Source organism: Furipterus horrens, unplaced genomic scaffold (assembly GCF_987537825.1).
Source record: "Furipterus horrens unplaced genomic scaffold, mFurHor1.1.pri manual_scaffold_8, whole genome shotgun sequence".
In the NCBI taxonomy this organism is placed as follows: domain Eukaryota; kingdom Metazoa; phylum Chordata; class Mammalia; order Chiroptera; family Furipteridae; genus Furipterus; species Furipterus horrens.
Window position 1 is genome coordinate 35,912,500 of NW_028327178.1, and position 18,284 is coordinate 35,930,783.

The following is an 18,284-nucleotide window of genomic DNA, read 5'->3' on the forward strand; positions in this document are numbered from 1 at the left end:
AAAAAAATGTTATTTTCTTAAACAAAACCAAGTTTTAACTATATTTTTTATTTACCTCAAGGATGTTGTTCCATTCTCTTTTATCTTATTTTTCTGAATAGAAGATCCTTGAAGTGACAGAATTTTATTTCCTGGCAGGGTAATTTGCTTTAGAATGGAAGCTATAAAACAAAGGAAGAAAGAAAAAATTATAATGATTTTTAAAAATGGCAATCACACCACATTAGGAAAAATTCAGGAAAACAGCTTTTAATATACATAGAATAAAAAATTTTTTAACTGCCTTAAAACTATGTTTAAATTCAAATATGACAATGAATTTATTCCCTACACACAAAATCATCTACTAAAATCAAGACTGCCAGCCTTCAAATTGTCTAAAGAATTACCAGCACTAAAAAATATTATTAAGAAAAGGTGACAGAAACATGTTAACAATATATCATTTATATTGGCAGACTGTTAAAATGCATAATAAAAGTAGAGTACAAAACCCCATCATGTTTCAAACTCTGTGACAGGTCAGAGCCTACCTGGAGATGACTGAACAGCAGCTACTGCAGTGTTCCCTGGCATCTTCTGACCAGGTTTCTGAACTGTCAATGCTGAGGAATGGGAAAATGTAGCCACCTGTTTTGCAACACCTCCTGAAGGATGCTGGACTACCTGAAACAATGAGAACTATCATTATAGTCATTCAATCAAACCTGCTTCAATTGGAACAATAGAAATACGAACTGTGTTCAACTAACTATAAATATACCTTGATCTTAGCATAACAAGAAAGCCTAATTAAAATTTAAATTTGTATGTAGCAAAATTAATTTGTTCAAAAGTGAAAAGCATGAGTATCTCAGTTTATGTGTTATTTTTTAGAATAAAATGCAAAATTATATTATATACTGCCCAATTTAAACCTTCACATGAATCCTTTCTTAATTTTTTAACTTTTATCATGGAAAATTCAAAATATATACAAAAGTGGAAGAAACAATAACATGAAACCACCTATGCCTTATTATCCAACTTCAACAATGATTAATTCATTACCAATCTTGTTTCATCTATATCTTCATCCACTTCCCTTACACCCTCAATTATTTTAAAACATATTCAGATATATCTTTTTATCTATAAATATATCTCCAAAAAGATAAGGACTTTCAATGGGGTGTTTCTAAAAAATATCTGGAAAATGACAATGCTAAACGCATTCTCCAAAATAAACAGTTCAAAAAATCCAAAGGGTGAGGTTTGGGGATAAAGGAAGCAGCAAAATTAAGGTAATAGCAGGGCCTTATTTTTAGCTTCAAAGAAGGGGAAAAAAAGAAAGAATAACAGGGCTTCATTATTTTTTTTCACTTGAAAGAAGAAAAACTGTCACCATGTATCTGAGCCAGCTATTTATAGTGAATTATTTATAAGTCCTTAAACTCATTTTTGGCTAATATAAATGAGCAAGGAGACAAACTCCTAAACAGAATTTTGAAAGTAAAATTTATTCCATACTTTAATTTTTTTGTAAATGAAATTTAAAATCCAGTGTGGAACACTAAACAAAACTCATAAGACACTCAAAATGCCCCAGAAAATAATCCTATAGGAACTAATGCCTCTAGAGAAGAAACACAAATTAGAATAATTCAATTCCCATCATCCTAAAAATATCGACTCTTGAAAGATGAAAAAACTGTTGAAAGCAATGATGTATTTCAACAAGTTGATATCATACTTATTCATTATAAGATCCGAGGGGTTAGATTAAAATTGTACAAAGTAAAACATATAGTTAGTCTCATTTATGCATTCAGAAAGGAACTTAACAAAAATACTCATCAACAACTCTGGCTTATTTCCGCATTGTTTACATTTTCTTCCTTTATATCCTTTACTAGGTATTCTTTTCAGTATTTTAATTATGAAAGACAGTAATAAAACATTAGGAACTTGTTTATGAGTTAGTTTTCATATTATTTTTGATGAGTATTCAAAAACATAATGGTCTGGAAGTCCACCCCTCAGATGGAGAGGGGGGTGGGGCTCCACCCCCATGAACCAGGAAGGAGGGATGGGGATGTGAGGGGTCCAGCCCCCACTGGACCGGATACAGGTTGTATCAACCTAGCACAGAACAAGCTTGGGAAGCTGAGCCTCAGTGCCAATTCACATCCAGAGCTGTTCATGCCCTGGTCTAAAGACAGATCAGGGTCAAGTTCATGCCAGTGACAGGAGGCAAATGTGCCATTAAAAAAAAAGATACATATGTAATAAGTAAAATGAATGATACACACACACACACACACACACACATATATAAAATGAAAGGTATGGAGTGTTTATATATATCACAAAGATTTGAGCTGGGATTAACAATCTTGGGTTCCCATCATTGCTCATTTTAATAGCTGTTAACTCTTGGGGCAGCACGTGTGCAGCATATTCCTGCACATTTGATGAACAAAGTAAAATTATGAGTGAAAATGTATGAGAATTCATTAGTGTTCTTTCAAAGAAAGTACCATTTAAAACACAGTATGTGTTAGTTGCCAAGTATTTCTCAGGAACAGCCAATGTGTGGGTCTCGTGGCACGATTCCGTATCTTCTGGGACAACAGCATAGTCCACTAAATGTCAGCAATTCTATGTGCCCACATCCAGCCTCAGAATATCTCTCAACACAGAGCTCAAGTAAAATCCTATAATGGGAGTTGAAATTAATGTCATGCCCAATTTAGATTAAAACTCACCTTGGTAAACCTCAGGATATGCTGCTTCTTTAATTTAAACAGCCTTCTAAACACTTTTTAAATTTTGCTCAAATGAATTTTTTAATTATATTACCAGCTTTTAGGAATCAGTAAATGTTGTTTCAAATCAAAAACCTATAAAGTTCTGTTTAAAAAACTGAAATGTGCTTATTGTATTATTTGATTTATATGAAGTTCTAGAACAAGCAAAACTAATCTGTGGGAGAAAATTATCAGAGGAGTCCTTGCCTCTGGGGAATGGGGCTGGGAACTGACTCGGAAGGGACACAGGAAACTTCAAGTGATGGTAACATTCTATATCTTGATAGGGGCTCTGAGTTATATGGAAGTACGCACTAACTCAAAACTTATCCTATGGTACATTTAAAATTTGTGCATGTTACCCTGGCTAGTGTGGCTCAGTAGATTGAGTGCTGGCCTGCAGACGGAAAGGCTGTGGTTTGATTCCTGGTTGGGGCACATGCCTGGGATGCAGGCCAGGTCCCCAGTGGAGGGCATGAGAGAGGCAACTAATCATTGTTTCTCTCACACATCTTGTTTCTCTCCCTTTCGTTCTCCCTCCTTCCCCCTCTTTCTAAATATAAATAAATAGAATCTTTTAACAAATTTATGTATGCCAGTATATGTAAATTTTAGCTAAAAAGAATAAGAAAGAGTACATAATACTAAGAAATTCTAGTTCACTTATTTATGAGAGCTTGAGAAGATCCCCAGAGGATAACATACAATAATCAATAACATAAATCCAAATTTTTTAAATATCGGGAAGGATCTTTTTAATCTGGAAAAATATATATAATTTAATAAGATAATAATAATAACTGTATAAAACCTAAACCCAGCAATGGCAGAGTGACAGGATTGTTCTAACTTGAAAGTGTGATATTTAAAAGGTCTTATCCAGAAGGCAGGAAACCTATATACACTTCTCTAGCAAAACCAGTACAAGCTAGAATAAAGTAGTAAGGGAAATTTTTAAAATTTGTGTTCAATTATTAAAGGAAATCACACAAATTTTAAACCTAGCACTGAACAAAACAGCCGTACTTGTATTCTTCAGACCATTTTGGGGGACTGCATCCTGAGTTGCATGAACCACAGATTGGATTCAGTGCAGCAGCAATTTCCATATTTTAAATCATTATTTGCCATAATTCTTCTAAGATGCATTAATTATTTTCTTACGTTTCTAGCACCCTGAGTGTTTCTCCTCACTTATACCTAGAATTACACTGGACTATGGTTTGCAATGGACTTACTGAAGATTTTCTTAATTACTGGAGATACACTAAATCAAATTTAAGCCTAGATCAATCCTCTCTGTGGCATTACACACAGAACAGTTTATGTTGTTTTGTGCCCCAGGTAAAAATCTGTTGTAAAACAGGGGAACTAGATGAAAGAAGGTAAAAGAATCAGCCAAAGAATATACTATATATGCATAACCCATGGACACAAACTAGAGTGTGGTGGCGACCTAAGAAAAGGGAGGGCAAGGTCTGTGTGGAGGTGGGCAAAAGGGGATAAAATACAGACATCTGTAATAATGTAAACAATAAAAATAAAGTTGCCCTGCCTGCTGTGGCTCAGATGGTTGAAGCATCGTCCTATAATGCTAAAGGTCACAGGTTCAATTTCCAGTCAGGGCACATGTCTAGCTGGCAAGTTGGGTCCCTAGCAGGGCCTGTGAAGGAGGCAATTGATCAATGCTTCTCTCACATTGATGTTTCTCTCTTTCCCTCCCTTCCCTTCTCTCTAAAACCAGTAAGCATATCCTCGGGTGAGAATTAGATAAATAAATAAATAAATATTAATAATATTATTATACAAAAACCTATTGTAAAACAGATTACAATGCATAGGCAGTGTCTAACTGCTCTGGTTTTTGCCATTTTAAATTGGAAGGTATGAATACTGACACCAAATTTCTTGACTAAAATTGAAGTAAAGGCTAAACAAGAAAGCAGAATTCACAAGTAAACTTAAATTATTACACATTCTTGCAGAACAAAAGTAGGTATTTTTAAAAAATCCCTAATATTTACCATTGAATTTTGTTACATTTTTTAATTGAAATTATTTCTGAAGTATAACATATCAAAACTACAAAACATAAACAGTGCCAAGACATCATTACCAGGCATTTTTCTGTTTCAGGACACTCCAGAAATCTAGAAGCTCTTGCCATGTGCACCATAACCTAATGGGAAGGACACTGAGTTCTAGTCTAAGATCCATGACTTATATCGAGTGCCAGAGGATGAGTCCCTAAAATTTCCAGACTCTTAGTTCTCTCCTTGACTTTTTGGCATCACAAAATTATTTTAAAATCCACAGTGCATACATGACATACTTTTAAAACTCTATGTAGCTATAAGTATTATTTCATTTCAGGGACCAATAGGCTACAGATGTACCATAAAGATGAACACTGATTCAAGAATCAGCTACAACCCAGGAAAAGGATTTCAATTCTGTCCAAAGCTACCAAAAAGAGGCCTTTCCTTGGGGCAATTACTCTGTTCTAGTGGTTCCCAAATCAGGCCAATGTTTAAGAATCACCGCTTCTAAAAAGGTTTCATCTCTGAGATTAAATTCAGACGCCCAAGAGAAATTCTGCAAGGCAGGTACACTTCTCCATTTGAAAATCAAGACTCAGGAGCAGAAAGAGACGGAAAAGATTAGTATCCAGAAAATGACTATTACTTCCCACCTACCCAAGAGTGTGATGGCTGTCTGAATTAATCTTTCCCCTTTCATTCTACGCTCAAAGCTGTCCTCTGCCTCAAAGATAATCACCCACAGATACTAACCTCTTCTCCTGATCACACAAACAAGGCTGGAAGTTTACGTAGATTTTACTATTCCAAGCGGCAGAAAAAACTAAAACAAAGAGATTCAAAACATAGCCTTTACTATGAAGGCTTCCAAAAATCAAAAAAGAGCTAGCTTAATTATCATATAAGATAGGGGAGAACTTTACTCAAGGAAAAAAAGAAAACCTACCTGATTTTTAATTAATTCACCAAGTACTATCTCACACAGGTTAACAATACTTTCATAGTTTCCTAATAAAACTTTGTCTTGTATAAAGTACAATGTTCTAAACACTCATCAGTTGAACAGCTCAGATTTCTTTCATCCAAGAATTTCCCAATCCACCAAATTTAGGAAACAACACAGCTTCTTATCTACTTTCTTCACCCTGTTCCTCCCTCTCCCCTCAGAACATTTTAAAAAAGAAATGATACCATAATATCACCTATGTAATCACCCTGCTAAAATATTTCATTTGCATCTAATCTTGAGGAAACAATCAGACAAAACAGAATAAAAGACATTCTGCAAATAGCCCAGGCACTTAAAATGTTACAACATAATAAGCAACCACAAAAGACTGGAGAACTGTTCAAGAATTAAAGGAGTCTAAAGAGAAATGACAAGTAAATGTAATACGTAATCCTCTATCAGAAACAATATCAGAAGAAAAATTGCTATAAAGGACATTGTTGGGACAACTGTGGAAATATGTATTATACCAATATAAACTTCCCACATATGTTATACTTCTGTTTTTGTTTTGTTTTTTAAAAAAGGCTTTTCCTTAAGGAATACCCAGTTGGTAAGGGTGCAATGTCACAATTTCTGCAAGCAACTCTCAAATGGTTCAGGAAAAATTATGTGTGTGTTTCATAGTATGTGAATAGAGAGAGAAAGAACAAATGTGGTAAAACGTTAGCAACTGGTCAAACTTGATCAAGGGTACACAGGGGTTCATTTTACTAGCCTTGCCAGTTTTCTGAATGTTTGAAACTTTCAAACTAAGAAACTGAGGAAGGAATGAAATGTTACTCACTAGGTGTTTGACTTTAACTGCCTGTGGAAGACCAGCTGGTTGCGAAAGGATGGGTCCCGGCTGTGTAAGTTTGATCTGGACTGGAGCGCCAAGGGCAGGCTCATCAGATGTGGTCCCCGCAGAAGTAACAACAGGATTCACAGATGGAAGACAAATAGCTGATGCTGAATTATCTCCAATAGTTACTGAGGGAAGGGCCAACGTCACTCCTGCCCCAGATATTGCTGGCTTTTCAGGTTGAAGTGAGACTGCTGTAACTGTAGTTTGCATAGATGTCACAAGCGGTTTTGGGGTCTGAAGCAAAACAGTTTCAGCTGTTGATCCTCCCACTACAGCAGCCGGACCCACAGAATGAAGGGCTACAAGTCCAGTTTTCGCTCCCCCTGAACCAGCAAGTGAATTCAGGTTCTGTACTGGCACAGTTCTGGGCGTTGTTGCTCCAGAAACAATGACAGGCTTTTCAGACTGGAGTGAGGAAACTGTTGTTGCCACCACCGAAGTTGTTACTGGTGAGGTACAGGTAGCAATGACTACCTTGCCAGAAGTCTGCTGAACACACTGCTGAATGAAGCTCTGGGAGTTAGGCATGAGTTGTCGTAAGGCACTCACACTTTTCTAGAAAAAGGGAAGGGAAAGAAAAACACTGATAACTGAATAAATTAGCTACTAGTACAGTAGAAATATCATACTTTGTATCATATTGTTACAACATAAAATAATTCAAAAGTACATCAAGTGTTTCAGTTGAGAAAATCTGATATCACTTATTTATATCCTGTCAATATCTAAGATTCAGTTAATTTAAAACCCAAAAGTGCTTTGCTTTTCAATACAAAATTATGTCTGGGGATTAAGCTTATTTTGTATACCAGAGAATCAATTTGTCAAAATAAAACAGTTTTTCCCTGACCAGTGTGGCTCAGTTGGTTGGGCATTATCCTGCAACGCGGTAGTTCGTGGGTTCAATTCCAAGTCAGGGCACATGCCTGGGTTCTGGGATTGGTCCTCGGTCAGGACATGTGTGAGAGGCTACCAGTAAATGTTTCTCTCTCATATTGACATTTCTCTCCATCTTTTCCTCTCTCTTTCCCTCTTTCTAAAGATAAATAAATAAAATGTTAAAAATAAGTAAAATAAAGTTTCATACTTGTTTGTATCCATCTAAATCCCATAATAAATCACTAATAACTTCAGTATCTGTAAATATGTTTCAATAAAAGCAGACTAAAAAAATTTTGCTAAATAACTTTAAACTTTTTTTTTATCCTCACCCAAGGACATTTTTTCATTGCTTTTAGAGACAAAGAAAGAGAGAGAAAGAAACATCAATGTGAGAGAGAAGCATCAACCAGTTACCATCTAATACGCACCCCGAATGGGGACCGAACCTGCAACATGGGTATGTGCCCTGACTGGGAATCGAACACGTAATCCTTTGGTCTAGGACACTCCAACCAACTGAGCCACTCCAACCAACCAAGCCACACCAGCCAGGGCTAACTTTCAAACTTTTGATAGAAATAGTCTCAATATCAAAATAAAGCTAATACGAACAAGGTCAAATTTCTTAATTGAGCTAGAATATTTTCTGACTGAATTTCAAGTTGGTGTTTATCTTTATATCCTGCTAAAAGATTTAAAGACAGTTCAAGCTAAAAAGTAGAAGGTTCTGCCTTTCATCCCTGAGGTTTTTGTTTTATTTTGTTTTGTTTTGTTGGAGTAAGAAAAAGTAAGTGGATAGTAAGTTATCTTGGCAAGTTCATGGGCTGTTTTGAAAGATTTCCTTGTTTTGACAAATTGTTTTAAAAGCAAATGAGAACTACTGCTCACAAAAAAAAGTAAGAAAGTCTCTCATAATCCTTTTCCAAACTTTAAAAGTAGAAAAAAATATGCTGCTTTAAAAATAAATGAGCAAATGAAGTCATTTGATTAAAGTTAAGCTACAGCCCTGGCTGTTGTGGCTCACTGGACTGAGCACCAGCCTGTGAACCAAAGGTTTGCTGGTTAGATTCCCAGTCAGGGCACATGCCTGGGTTACAGGCCAGGTCCCCAGTTGGGGGTGTGCAAAAGGCAACCACACATTGATGTTTCTCACCCTCTCTTTCTCCCTCCTTTCCCCTTTCTCTAAAAATAAATAAATAAAATCTTGGGGGGGGGCATAAACTTTAAAAATAAAATAAAGTTAAGCTAGAAATCTAAGATGAGAGAGTCTGGAGAAAAACACAATTGGAAAGAAATATTAAAAGTAGTAAGATTTAAAGAGACACTAAATTATCTCTTGATGCCCTGTTTCGAGTTAAAAATAAAGGCTGCACCCCTCATCCCAATGGAACACTGAACCCCCAGAATCTCCCCCAAATGAGAAAAAATTATCAAGAAAATGCATAAGGCTCACTACGTCCTTAGAAAATAGATAAAAAGTGCAACTAGTTTACGGTAATTTTTGGTAACTTCAAGGTAGTATTTTCTAGCAAGTAGAGTCCAGCTAAATGCTGGATCTGTGAGTTTGACCTAAAGTTATTCAACTTACACCATTTTCTCACTCCTAAATGGAAAATACTACCTGCAGCTATTCTCAAAATACTGATATAAAAATTAAGTGAAAACAGTCCAAATTAAAAGTAAACTATCTACCAAAACATCAGACACTCAGTAGGTGCTTACTAATTTCTCTCCTTCCTCCCCATGGTGTCTCCAATGAGTATGAAATAAAAATACAGTGATACCTCGGTACTCATCATTAAGTCATTCCGGAACTCATGATGAGTGCCAAAACCAATGACTGCTGAGCAATCAACAAGTGATGAAGGTTTTTTTCTTGTGGGGTGGCATTATTAACTCATACAAATTCTAGTAAGTGTGAAGAGTCCCGAGCAAGTGCCAAGTGCTAAAATATTTTTTTCGTATCAAGTAAGTGCAATGAGTAGAGTTTGACAAGTTCTGAAGCTGACAAGTACCAAGGTATGACTAAAAACTCAACAGAACTGTCAGTGTCATGGAGAGCACCTGTGGCTCACAGAACCTTTGCACAGAAAGGGACCCAAGGAAGACTGACTCTTAACTTCTCAATCAAGAGGGTCATCTGAAAACACAGCACTAGACACTTCAGGTTAGATATTATGTTGACCTTCAGCCTTCCCTTTCCTTCTGAAAATGTGGTGCTCCATCTCCCTTCCCATTCTTTTTTCATGTGGCAACCAAAGAAAGTCTTCCACTATGAGGTCTCTTTCATGTCCCCTAGATAATTAAGTCAAATTTTTCTAAAGGCAATGCCTTATTCCATTATTTCAAAATTTATGGATGAGTCTTTGGTTTACTACAGTCCCAGGTCTTCAACGACTTTATAAATTTCAGTTGAACTTGGACACTTATGAGTATCCAAAAATATATATTTTGAGCCTGCCAACCCAAGTTCTTGTTATCAAAATTATTGTTCTCCATCAAAATTCTATTTTAAGAAATCTTAGAAAAAAATATGCCTACTAACAAAATAATTAATTTTTTAAAATGCCTTTTCACTAAATTTGACATTATATGGCTTATTTCTAAGAAAATATGAATCATTAGGACAAAGCAGAAGACCCAATTGTTTTTAAATATCAAGAATTTTTCACATACAAGCATTAAAAAACATAATCAAGTTATATTCATGAATTGGATGTTACTTCTGTTTTCCCAGTGTGTTCCAATCCAAAGAACATAAATTATCAATGTGAGTTACAGATTACAACACTGAGGGGTTTCTCGTACATTGTTAGTTGTCTTCACCTTAAGTTGCTGTCATGATGAAATATTCAGATTTTAAATTATTTTAAAGTAAACAAAGAATTTCTTCAACATAATAAATATATAATTATACCTTAAGAAAAGGAACTAGGTGAGGCTGAGGTGAAGACTTGAGTTCAACATAAAGTTGTCTAGTAAATTCTTCTGCTTCAATTTTTGCATCCTGAGGATGGAAGAAAGAAAAACAACACCTTTAAGTCTACAAATATTTTAAAACAGAAGCAGTATGATATTCATGACTGTAGACATAACAAGCTGTGAAGAGTGATAATGGAGGCATTTTTTTTCATGTCACTTGTGAAATGAATAATCATAAACAGTTGAGTTTGTTCATACAGGAATGATCCCAGTAAGCAAAATAAGAGTGGTGCTGGCAGCCTGAATAAAGCTATTGCATTACAGTCTGTTAAGAACAATTAGGAAGTCCTAGAGTCCTAAATTTCTTATGGTAGAAGATAAGAAGTTACTTGGTTTGGGGGCATTGGGGTTTTTTGTTTTACTCTTTAAATTTTGAAATTACCTGAATCAGGATAAGATCATATGTTTAGATTATTATAAGGCCATAAGAACAGATATATTATTGTTCCAAAGGACTTAGGAAACCTTCCATATAACCCTACAATCTAATTATTTCAGGGGTCTATGAGTCCTACGTTATTTTCATATTAATACCAAAAAGGGTTTTTCTTTGCCTTTTTCATTATGCTGAGATTTGCAGTGATGGTACAAATGCAACAGTAGGTAAAACTGTTGACAAGAAAGGCAATGGCAACAAATTTAAAAAGGTGTCATCATGTTCTCCATCACTAGGCACTAGTGGTAAAAAAAATAAAGAAGAGTCAGTTTCATTTTAAACTGTGCTCAATGAAGCAGTAAAAATTAATTTACTAATACTCAACCCTTCAGTAAACATCTTTTTAAAATAGTGTATAATAAAATAAAAACCACACATAGAGCATTTCTGCTACAAATTAAGACGCTCAAGAAAAAGCACTCTGTGATTTGAGCTGCTAACTGAACTAGTTGATATTTTTCTTTTATTGGAAAGAATGTCAAACCAACTGTGGTTATTCAGAAGACTAGGGTATTTGATTGACAGGCATTGTCTCAAAAACCAACCAACCAAGCCTGTCACTGTAATAAAAAAAACTGGTAGTATTTGTTGTTAAAACTCAAAATTAGAATCTTGGATGGCTTCTACACCTTGGTTAAGACAAGTATAGTAGTATTTTGAAAAATTTATAACCATGATCCTGAGTTTGACAGCTTCCTAGAACTTAAAGAATTTCCTCATGAGATTGTTGGTCAGATTACAAGTATAATTTTTGAGTAACTTTTTAAAAAACTATATTTTACTGATTATGTTGTTACAGTTCTCTCAACTTTTCCCTTTGTTCCCCTCTATGCCTGGTACAGCCCTTCCCTCCAGCAATCCCACCCCACTTAGTTCATGTCCATGGGTTATGCATATAAATTCTTTGGTTTCACCCTTTCCTATATTATTTTTAACTTCCCCCTGTCTATTTTATACCAACCAATTATGCTTCTTAGTCCCTGCACTATTTCCCCATTTCTCCCACTTCCCCCTCCCAGCTGATAACCCTCCAAATGATCCCCATACTATGATTCTGTTTCTGTTCTGCATCTTTGTTCAGTTTGTTTTTTAGAATCAACTGCTGATAGTTATGTATTTATTGCCATCTTAATGTTCAGTTTTGATCTTCTTCTTTTTCTTAAATAAGACCCTTTCACATTTCTTATAATAATGGCTTGGTGATGATGAACTCCTTTAGCTCTACCTTGCCTGGGAAGCACTTTATTTGCCCTTCCATTCTAAATGATAGTTTTGCTGGGGTAGATTAATCTAGGTTGTAGGTTCTAGCTTTTCATCACTTTGAATACTTCTTGTGAGCCCTTTCTTGCCTGTACAGTTTCTTTTGAGAAATGAGCTGATAGTCTTATAGAAATTCCTTTGTAGGTAACTCTACTTTTATCTTGTCGTTTTTAATATTTTCTCCTTATTTTTAACCTTTGGCATTTTAATTATGATGTGTCTTGGTGTGGTCCTCTTTGGGTCCAACTTGTTTGGGACTCCCTGTGCTTCCTGGACTTGTATGTCTAATTCCTTCACCAAATTAGGGAAGTTTTCTTTCATTATTTTTTCAAATAAGTTTTCAATTTCTTGCTCTTCTTCCTCTTCTCCTTCTGGCACCCCTATGATTTGGATGTCGGTACGTTTAAAGTTTTCCCAGAGGTTCCTAGGCTTCTCCTCATTTTTTTTCTTTTTGCATTGTTTCTTCTTTCTGTTCTGGTTGAATGTTTATTTCTTTCTTTTGTTTCAAAGTGTTGATTTGTATCCCATATTCCTTCCCCTCACTGTTGGTTCCCTGTATATTTTTACTTCATTTTGTGCAACCTTCATTTCTTCCTTTATTTTTTTTTGCCAAACTCTGAATTCTCTTAGCATCCTCATTACCAACATTTTGAACTTTGCACCTGATAGGTTGGCTACCTCCATTTTGCTTAGTTCTTTTTCTGGGGTTTTGTTCTGTTCTTTCATTTGAGCCATATTTCTTTGTCTCCTCAATTTGGTAGCCTCCCTGTTTGTTTCTGTGTATTAGGAAGAGCTGCTTTTACTCCCTGTCTTAGTAGCGTGGCCTATGTAGCAAGGGTACCTATAAATTGTGTGGGGTGGAGCCTTAAATAATTGTCAGGGCAGGGCTACCCATTTCAATGTTTTGTGGCTCTGTTTGTGGTGGGGGGCTCAGAGAGGGGACAATGCTGCTCCCTGGCTACTAGCAATATGCCTGGCTCTCGCCCCATTTTCAGTCACTTCCTGTATATGACTGGCACCCTTCCAGTTGCTGTTCTATGGTTTGGGTATGTTCTATGGCCATGTGGGCCCTTTAAGCAATGAAAATCTGGCACTTTCTTCTGCCACCCTACCCCCACTGGTTTTTACAGCCAGAGATAAGGGGGATTTATCTTCCCAGTGCTGGAACTGTCAGCTGTGCGGTGTGACTCGGGGCTGGTATTGCTCACTTCAGGTTATACCTCTCAATTTTTATCCACCACAGTGAATGTGGGACCACTGTTCCACTGCCACTGCCGTTTGTCTGAGCCACACTGCCTAAACATCCTGTCTATACAACTCCACCCATTCTACCTTTCTGGATGAATGTGGCTTCTTTAAATCCTTAGCTATTGGACTTCAATACAGCTCAATTTTCTGACAGTTCTGGTTGTTATTTGTTTCTGAGATCTGGTTGTAATTCTTTATATGGTTACACAAGGAGGCCAAGAGTGCCTACCTACGCCTCCATCTTGACTGGAAATCTCATTTTGGGGTAATTTAAATAACAAATTCATCAACATTTAGAAGATTTGCACAACTCAGTGAAACAACATTTTCCAAATAACCAAAATGCATTCTGTTACAATAATCATACATGAGTAAAAGATCCACTTAGAGTACAAGATAAACCAGCAGATCTGAAGATTATCCACAACTACAGTAGTCCCTCTCTATATCGTGGTTCACTTATCATGGCCTCACTTTATCGCGGGATTTCTAAAATATTATATTTAATTATTTATCATGGATTTTTCGCTATATCGCAGGATTTTGCGGTACTGTATACATATGTTGTTAAAGTTACATAGGTTTAAGAGTGTAGAATATGTTTAAGAACATAAGTAGTGTTTATAAAAGTGTGAAAAAGGTTAATAAGGGAGTGGGAAAGGTTAGTAAGTGTGTGGGAAGGGTTTATAAAGCCTTAAAATATATATAAATACTAAAATAAATGTAAGGTTCCTACTTCACGGATTTTCACCTATCGCGGGGGGTCGGGGGGAGTCTAGAACGTAATACCCGCGATAAGTGAGGGAACACTGTATCTGGCAAAAAGTTCTTAAAATCCTCACTTTTCTAAACACCTCTCTGCATGAGACTGAATATTTTCCAAATACTTCAACCAAAATAACATATCGCAAAACAGAATAAATGTAGAGGCAGATATTAGAATCCAGCTACCTCTATTAAGCCAAATATCAAAGGAACTTGCAAAACTATAAAGCAATGTCACTCTTTTTCATTGAAAATTTTGGTTTTAGAAACTATAGTTTTCATTTACATGTTGTTTATATTAACATGTCATGGGGCTCATTGTTATTTTTAAAATCAGTAAATTATTTTAAATTTCTCAGTTTTAATTCCTACCCCACAACAACAAAATGAATTGAGTCCTCAATTTTTAAAAATATTAAAGTATTCTAGGACCAAAATGTTTGAAAATTGCTACCTGCTATTCTAAAATAAGTAGATTTTATGCTAGAAAGGATATATGATTAATTCCTAACTGCTTCTAGTTGTCCACATATATACAGAAATTCTTTGCACTTAGAAATTTGTTAATGTTTTTCTGAATACATGTTCCTTTTCATTATGCCTCCTAATTTAGAGTATTCCACCTCAGAGAAACAAGCCACCAGATCCTCTTTTAAAACAAGTATACCTAGAAAACGGAAGATCAAAAGCTCAATGTTTACTTTAAAAAGACGCTCAAAAGTTAAAAACTTGTTTATATTGAAATAGGGATGGGTTGGGCCATGTCACTGGGAGCTGGGGAACCCCGATCCGGGCCTGAGAGGTGCGCTTCCTGGAGTGGAAGAAGGGTCTGTGAGAAGGCAAGAAAGCCTGCTTTCCCTGAAGGGGAAAGGTCACAGGAAACCACAAGGTGGCAACGACTGAAGACACAGCTGGGGTGTGCCATACACCCAGGTGAGGGTGAGCAAACTGTGCATGACACCCCACCGTGGGGGAAACACTGTGCCTCTGTGGGTGGCTAGAAAACCATCCTACCCACTTCTAGATCACGACAGCCGGAGGAGGAGAAGAGACACTGTGTGAGCTAATGCACGTGGCAGACATTAGCCTAAATTGGCTAACAAGCTGGACACACCTAAAGCACATAAGATTTGGGGGCAAAAATTTTAAAACAAAGAACACGCAGAAACGGCCCTTTTTACATTCCCCTCACCCCACCCGGTCAGGAGGGACTGGACTCTGGGCCCCGTCCCCGCAGAGTCAGGAGAAGGCTCATGCAGGCCTGTGGGGCACTGTGGCCCCGTGCTGAGTGGCATGGGTCCTGGACCTCTCCCGGTCTCTCTCGGAAAGCGATGCACAGATGCTCAGGCCAGGAAAGCTCACCATCACAAAGGGTATGAGCAACCTTGAAGGCCGGGGCCCCATGGATGGAGCTGCAGCAATCTGGCAGTGCATTCCGGTCTGGGGAGTGGGAAGCAGCTGAGGCAAAGCAAGAGACACTGGCCTCACCAGTGCACACTCCAGAGATAGAGGCTGGAGCTGGAGAGATGGAGACCCGTTCGCTTAGCAGCCTTGGACTAAAAGAGCACATAAGAATGGAGGGGATCTCTACACATGGATTTGGATTTAAGTCTTTTGGGGAACAAAGGGATTTCTCTGCTTCCCAAAAGAGAATGACTTGGAGCAGAGGAGCCCCCAGCTCTCCCAAACTGGGCACCTTGTTAATAAAAACCTTTTTCCTTCTTCATCAATTATTGTGTTATATGTGTGTACAGTGGCAGGCAGCTGAATCCCACTTTGCTGGGTAACAATATCACTTACAATTTTAAATATCTAAGTTTTCCCAAATAAGAAACTAATCATTTCAAATGTGCTATATTGCTAATAAATTATAGGCAGCATAAAAAAGGGTAATAAAGAAGGTACTTTTAATATTTATTTTTTTGTACAGTATTTGAAATACAGTTGACCCAACAACACGGGGTTAGGGGCACCAACCACTGCACACTGGAAAGTCTGCGTATAACTTTTGACTCTTGCATCCTTGGGTTCAACCAACCCAAGGTATTTAGGAACTGCAGTGGGGGATGTGAAAATACTGTTTTCAATAGCAGTTGGTACAATCACAGATACAAAAACCACAGATACAAAGGGCTGACCATTATTTACTGAAAAAAATCTGCATATAAGTGGACCTACACAGTTCAAACTCATGTTGTTCAAGAGTCAACTGCATTTCAACATTTCCTGCTGAAAAAAGTAACCATTTTATATGAAAAATAGACAAAGATTATCATTATATGCTCAGAGGAATCTGTATATTTTAGTAGTTCAAAAAAAAACCCAGGTAGTATTTGAGATATTGCTCCCTGGCATGTCACCAGTTTAGCTAAAATAAACTCTTATAAAAATGTTCTACAGGTTTAGACATTTCTTACATCACCATTTACTTGTCAGAAGCTTACCCGGGACGACCGTGCAAATATGAACTGGTGAGAGGCCCACCAGTTCCCGGCTGTGCATGGTTGACCCTGGATGAGTTTCTCAAGATATCTGAGCCTCTTTGTTTAAGTAGCAGGCCATGATGTTATTTGAGCTGTTATTAGAAAAATCCTCAAGATGGATAAGGTTTGGGATAACCCAGGAAAAAGAAAAAATAATGGGTTGCTGCTTTTAATTTCAGCTGTTAATTGGACTGCCTACTTTAGAGTCTGAACAAAATCATTGTTGGGTAAATGACAGACTGAACTCTCTTTAGCTTCAAAGGAGAAAAGACATTTGCTTCCAACTCCATAGCCAACGGGGTAACAACAGTTGTTCAGGACCCTGAACCTGTAGTAGCAGAGATGGGTGCCAGGAGCTGTATAGTGTGGTAGCACAGCCAATCCTGGAAAAGCCTGTGGAAGCCACGAGGAGAAGGGCAGGGCACCCTGGAATGGGTTCATTCTGAGAGAAGGGCCAATGCCTTGGAAAGCATTGTGGTTCCAGCATCCCATACAATCTTGCTGGTCCCTGCTTGGGTATTCTTAGATGACTAAGAATCTTTGTGGGGTTGCATGAGGAAAACTTTCCTCTAGGGTGTAAAGCGGCCCTTATAGAGAGATCCACAATGTCTGGCTTGTCTGTTGACATGCACTTAAGGACTGTTTTTCCCTATAAATTTGTTCAGGCTCTACCACTCCAAATTAACATGGGAAGTTGCACCTCAGAGGCTGGCAAGCTCCATGACATACAGTTGCCAGACTCCCATTAATATTAAGATGGTTGAGAGGAGGATCCTTTGATACTTCTAAATTAAACTTTTGTGCACACAATTTGAAAAAACTGGCTATATATTAGGCAGAATGAATACAAAACATAATTGACTGGTCTCTCAAAGCTTCAAAAAAGGATTACGATAAACAGATCAACCTATGATGTCATTTAGGTATCAATCCAATGAGGTATTACTGGCTGTCCTTATTTTAAAAGGGGGGAGGCCATTAGGAACTTGACTTGTCAAAGACAGATATAAATTGTAAATACCTGGAAAACAAAATTTGGATGAAACTGTTTATATCTGTCTGTGTATCTCTATATATGTGTGTGGTAAATGTAAGATAATTTTCTACCTCCAGATTGTATTGTTAAAAGAAACACTTGTAAGGATTGGGTACAGTATTGTAAAATTCTCAGAAATACAGAACTAACTCAAATGTTTTCCAGTTCACATGAACTAAGATTAGTCCTTAGTAAATACTGGGTTGGCCAAAAAGTCCAGTTAGTTTTTTCTGTAAAATGAAAGACACATTTTTCATTTTCATCAATAACTTTATTGATTTGAATATTTTGAATATGTCAGCTATCTCCCACTATTGGCTTCAAGTGTGTAGAGGCCAGGGGTGCTGCTAAACATCTTCCAATGCATAAGGCAGCCCCACAGCAAAGAATTACTTAGCCAAAATGTCAGTGGTACCAAGAAACTTCACAAACCACTTTTGACATGTTTGATCAGTCACAACACCTTCTCCATATACTCCACAAGTATTTTTTTTTTTTTTGCGTTTCA

The 18,284-nt window shown here is 37.0% G+C and overlaps 1 protein-coding gene across 1 annotated transcript in view; it reads right to left on the minus strand.

The window, feature by feature from the left end:
• The window catches only part of TAF4B (TATA-box binding protein associated factor 4b), a 136,256-nt gene that overhangs the window by 89,414 nt on the left and 28,558 nt on the right, over nt 1-18,284 (minus strand). Inside the window, exons 6-9 of the mRNA XM_090285690.1 lie at nt 10,484-10,573; nt 6,625-7,239; nt 534-666; nt 56-161 (exon numbers count right to left, since the gene is read on the minus strand). Of these exons, the coding sequence (XP_090141816.1) occupies nt 56-161; nt 534-666; nt 6,625-7,239; nt 10,484-10,573 (944 nt within the window). The remainder of the gene's footprint in view (nt 1-55; nt 162-533; nt 667-6,624; nt 7,240-10,483; nt 10,574-18,284) is intronic.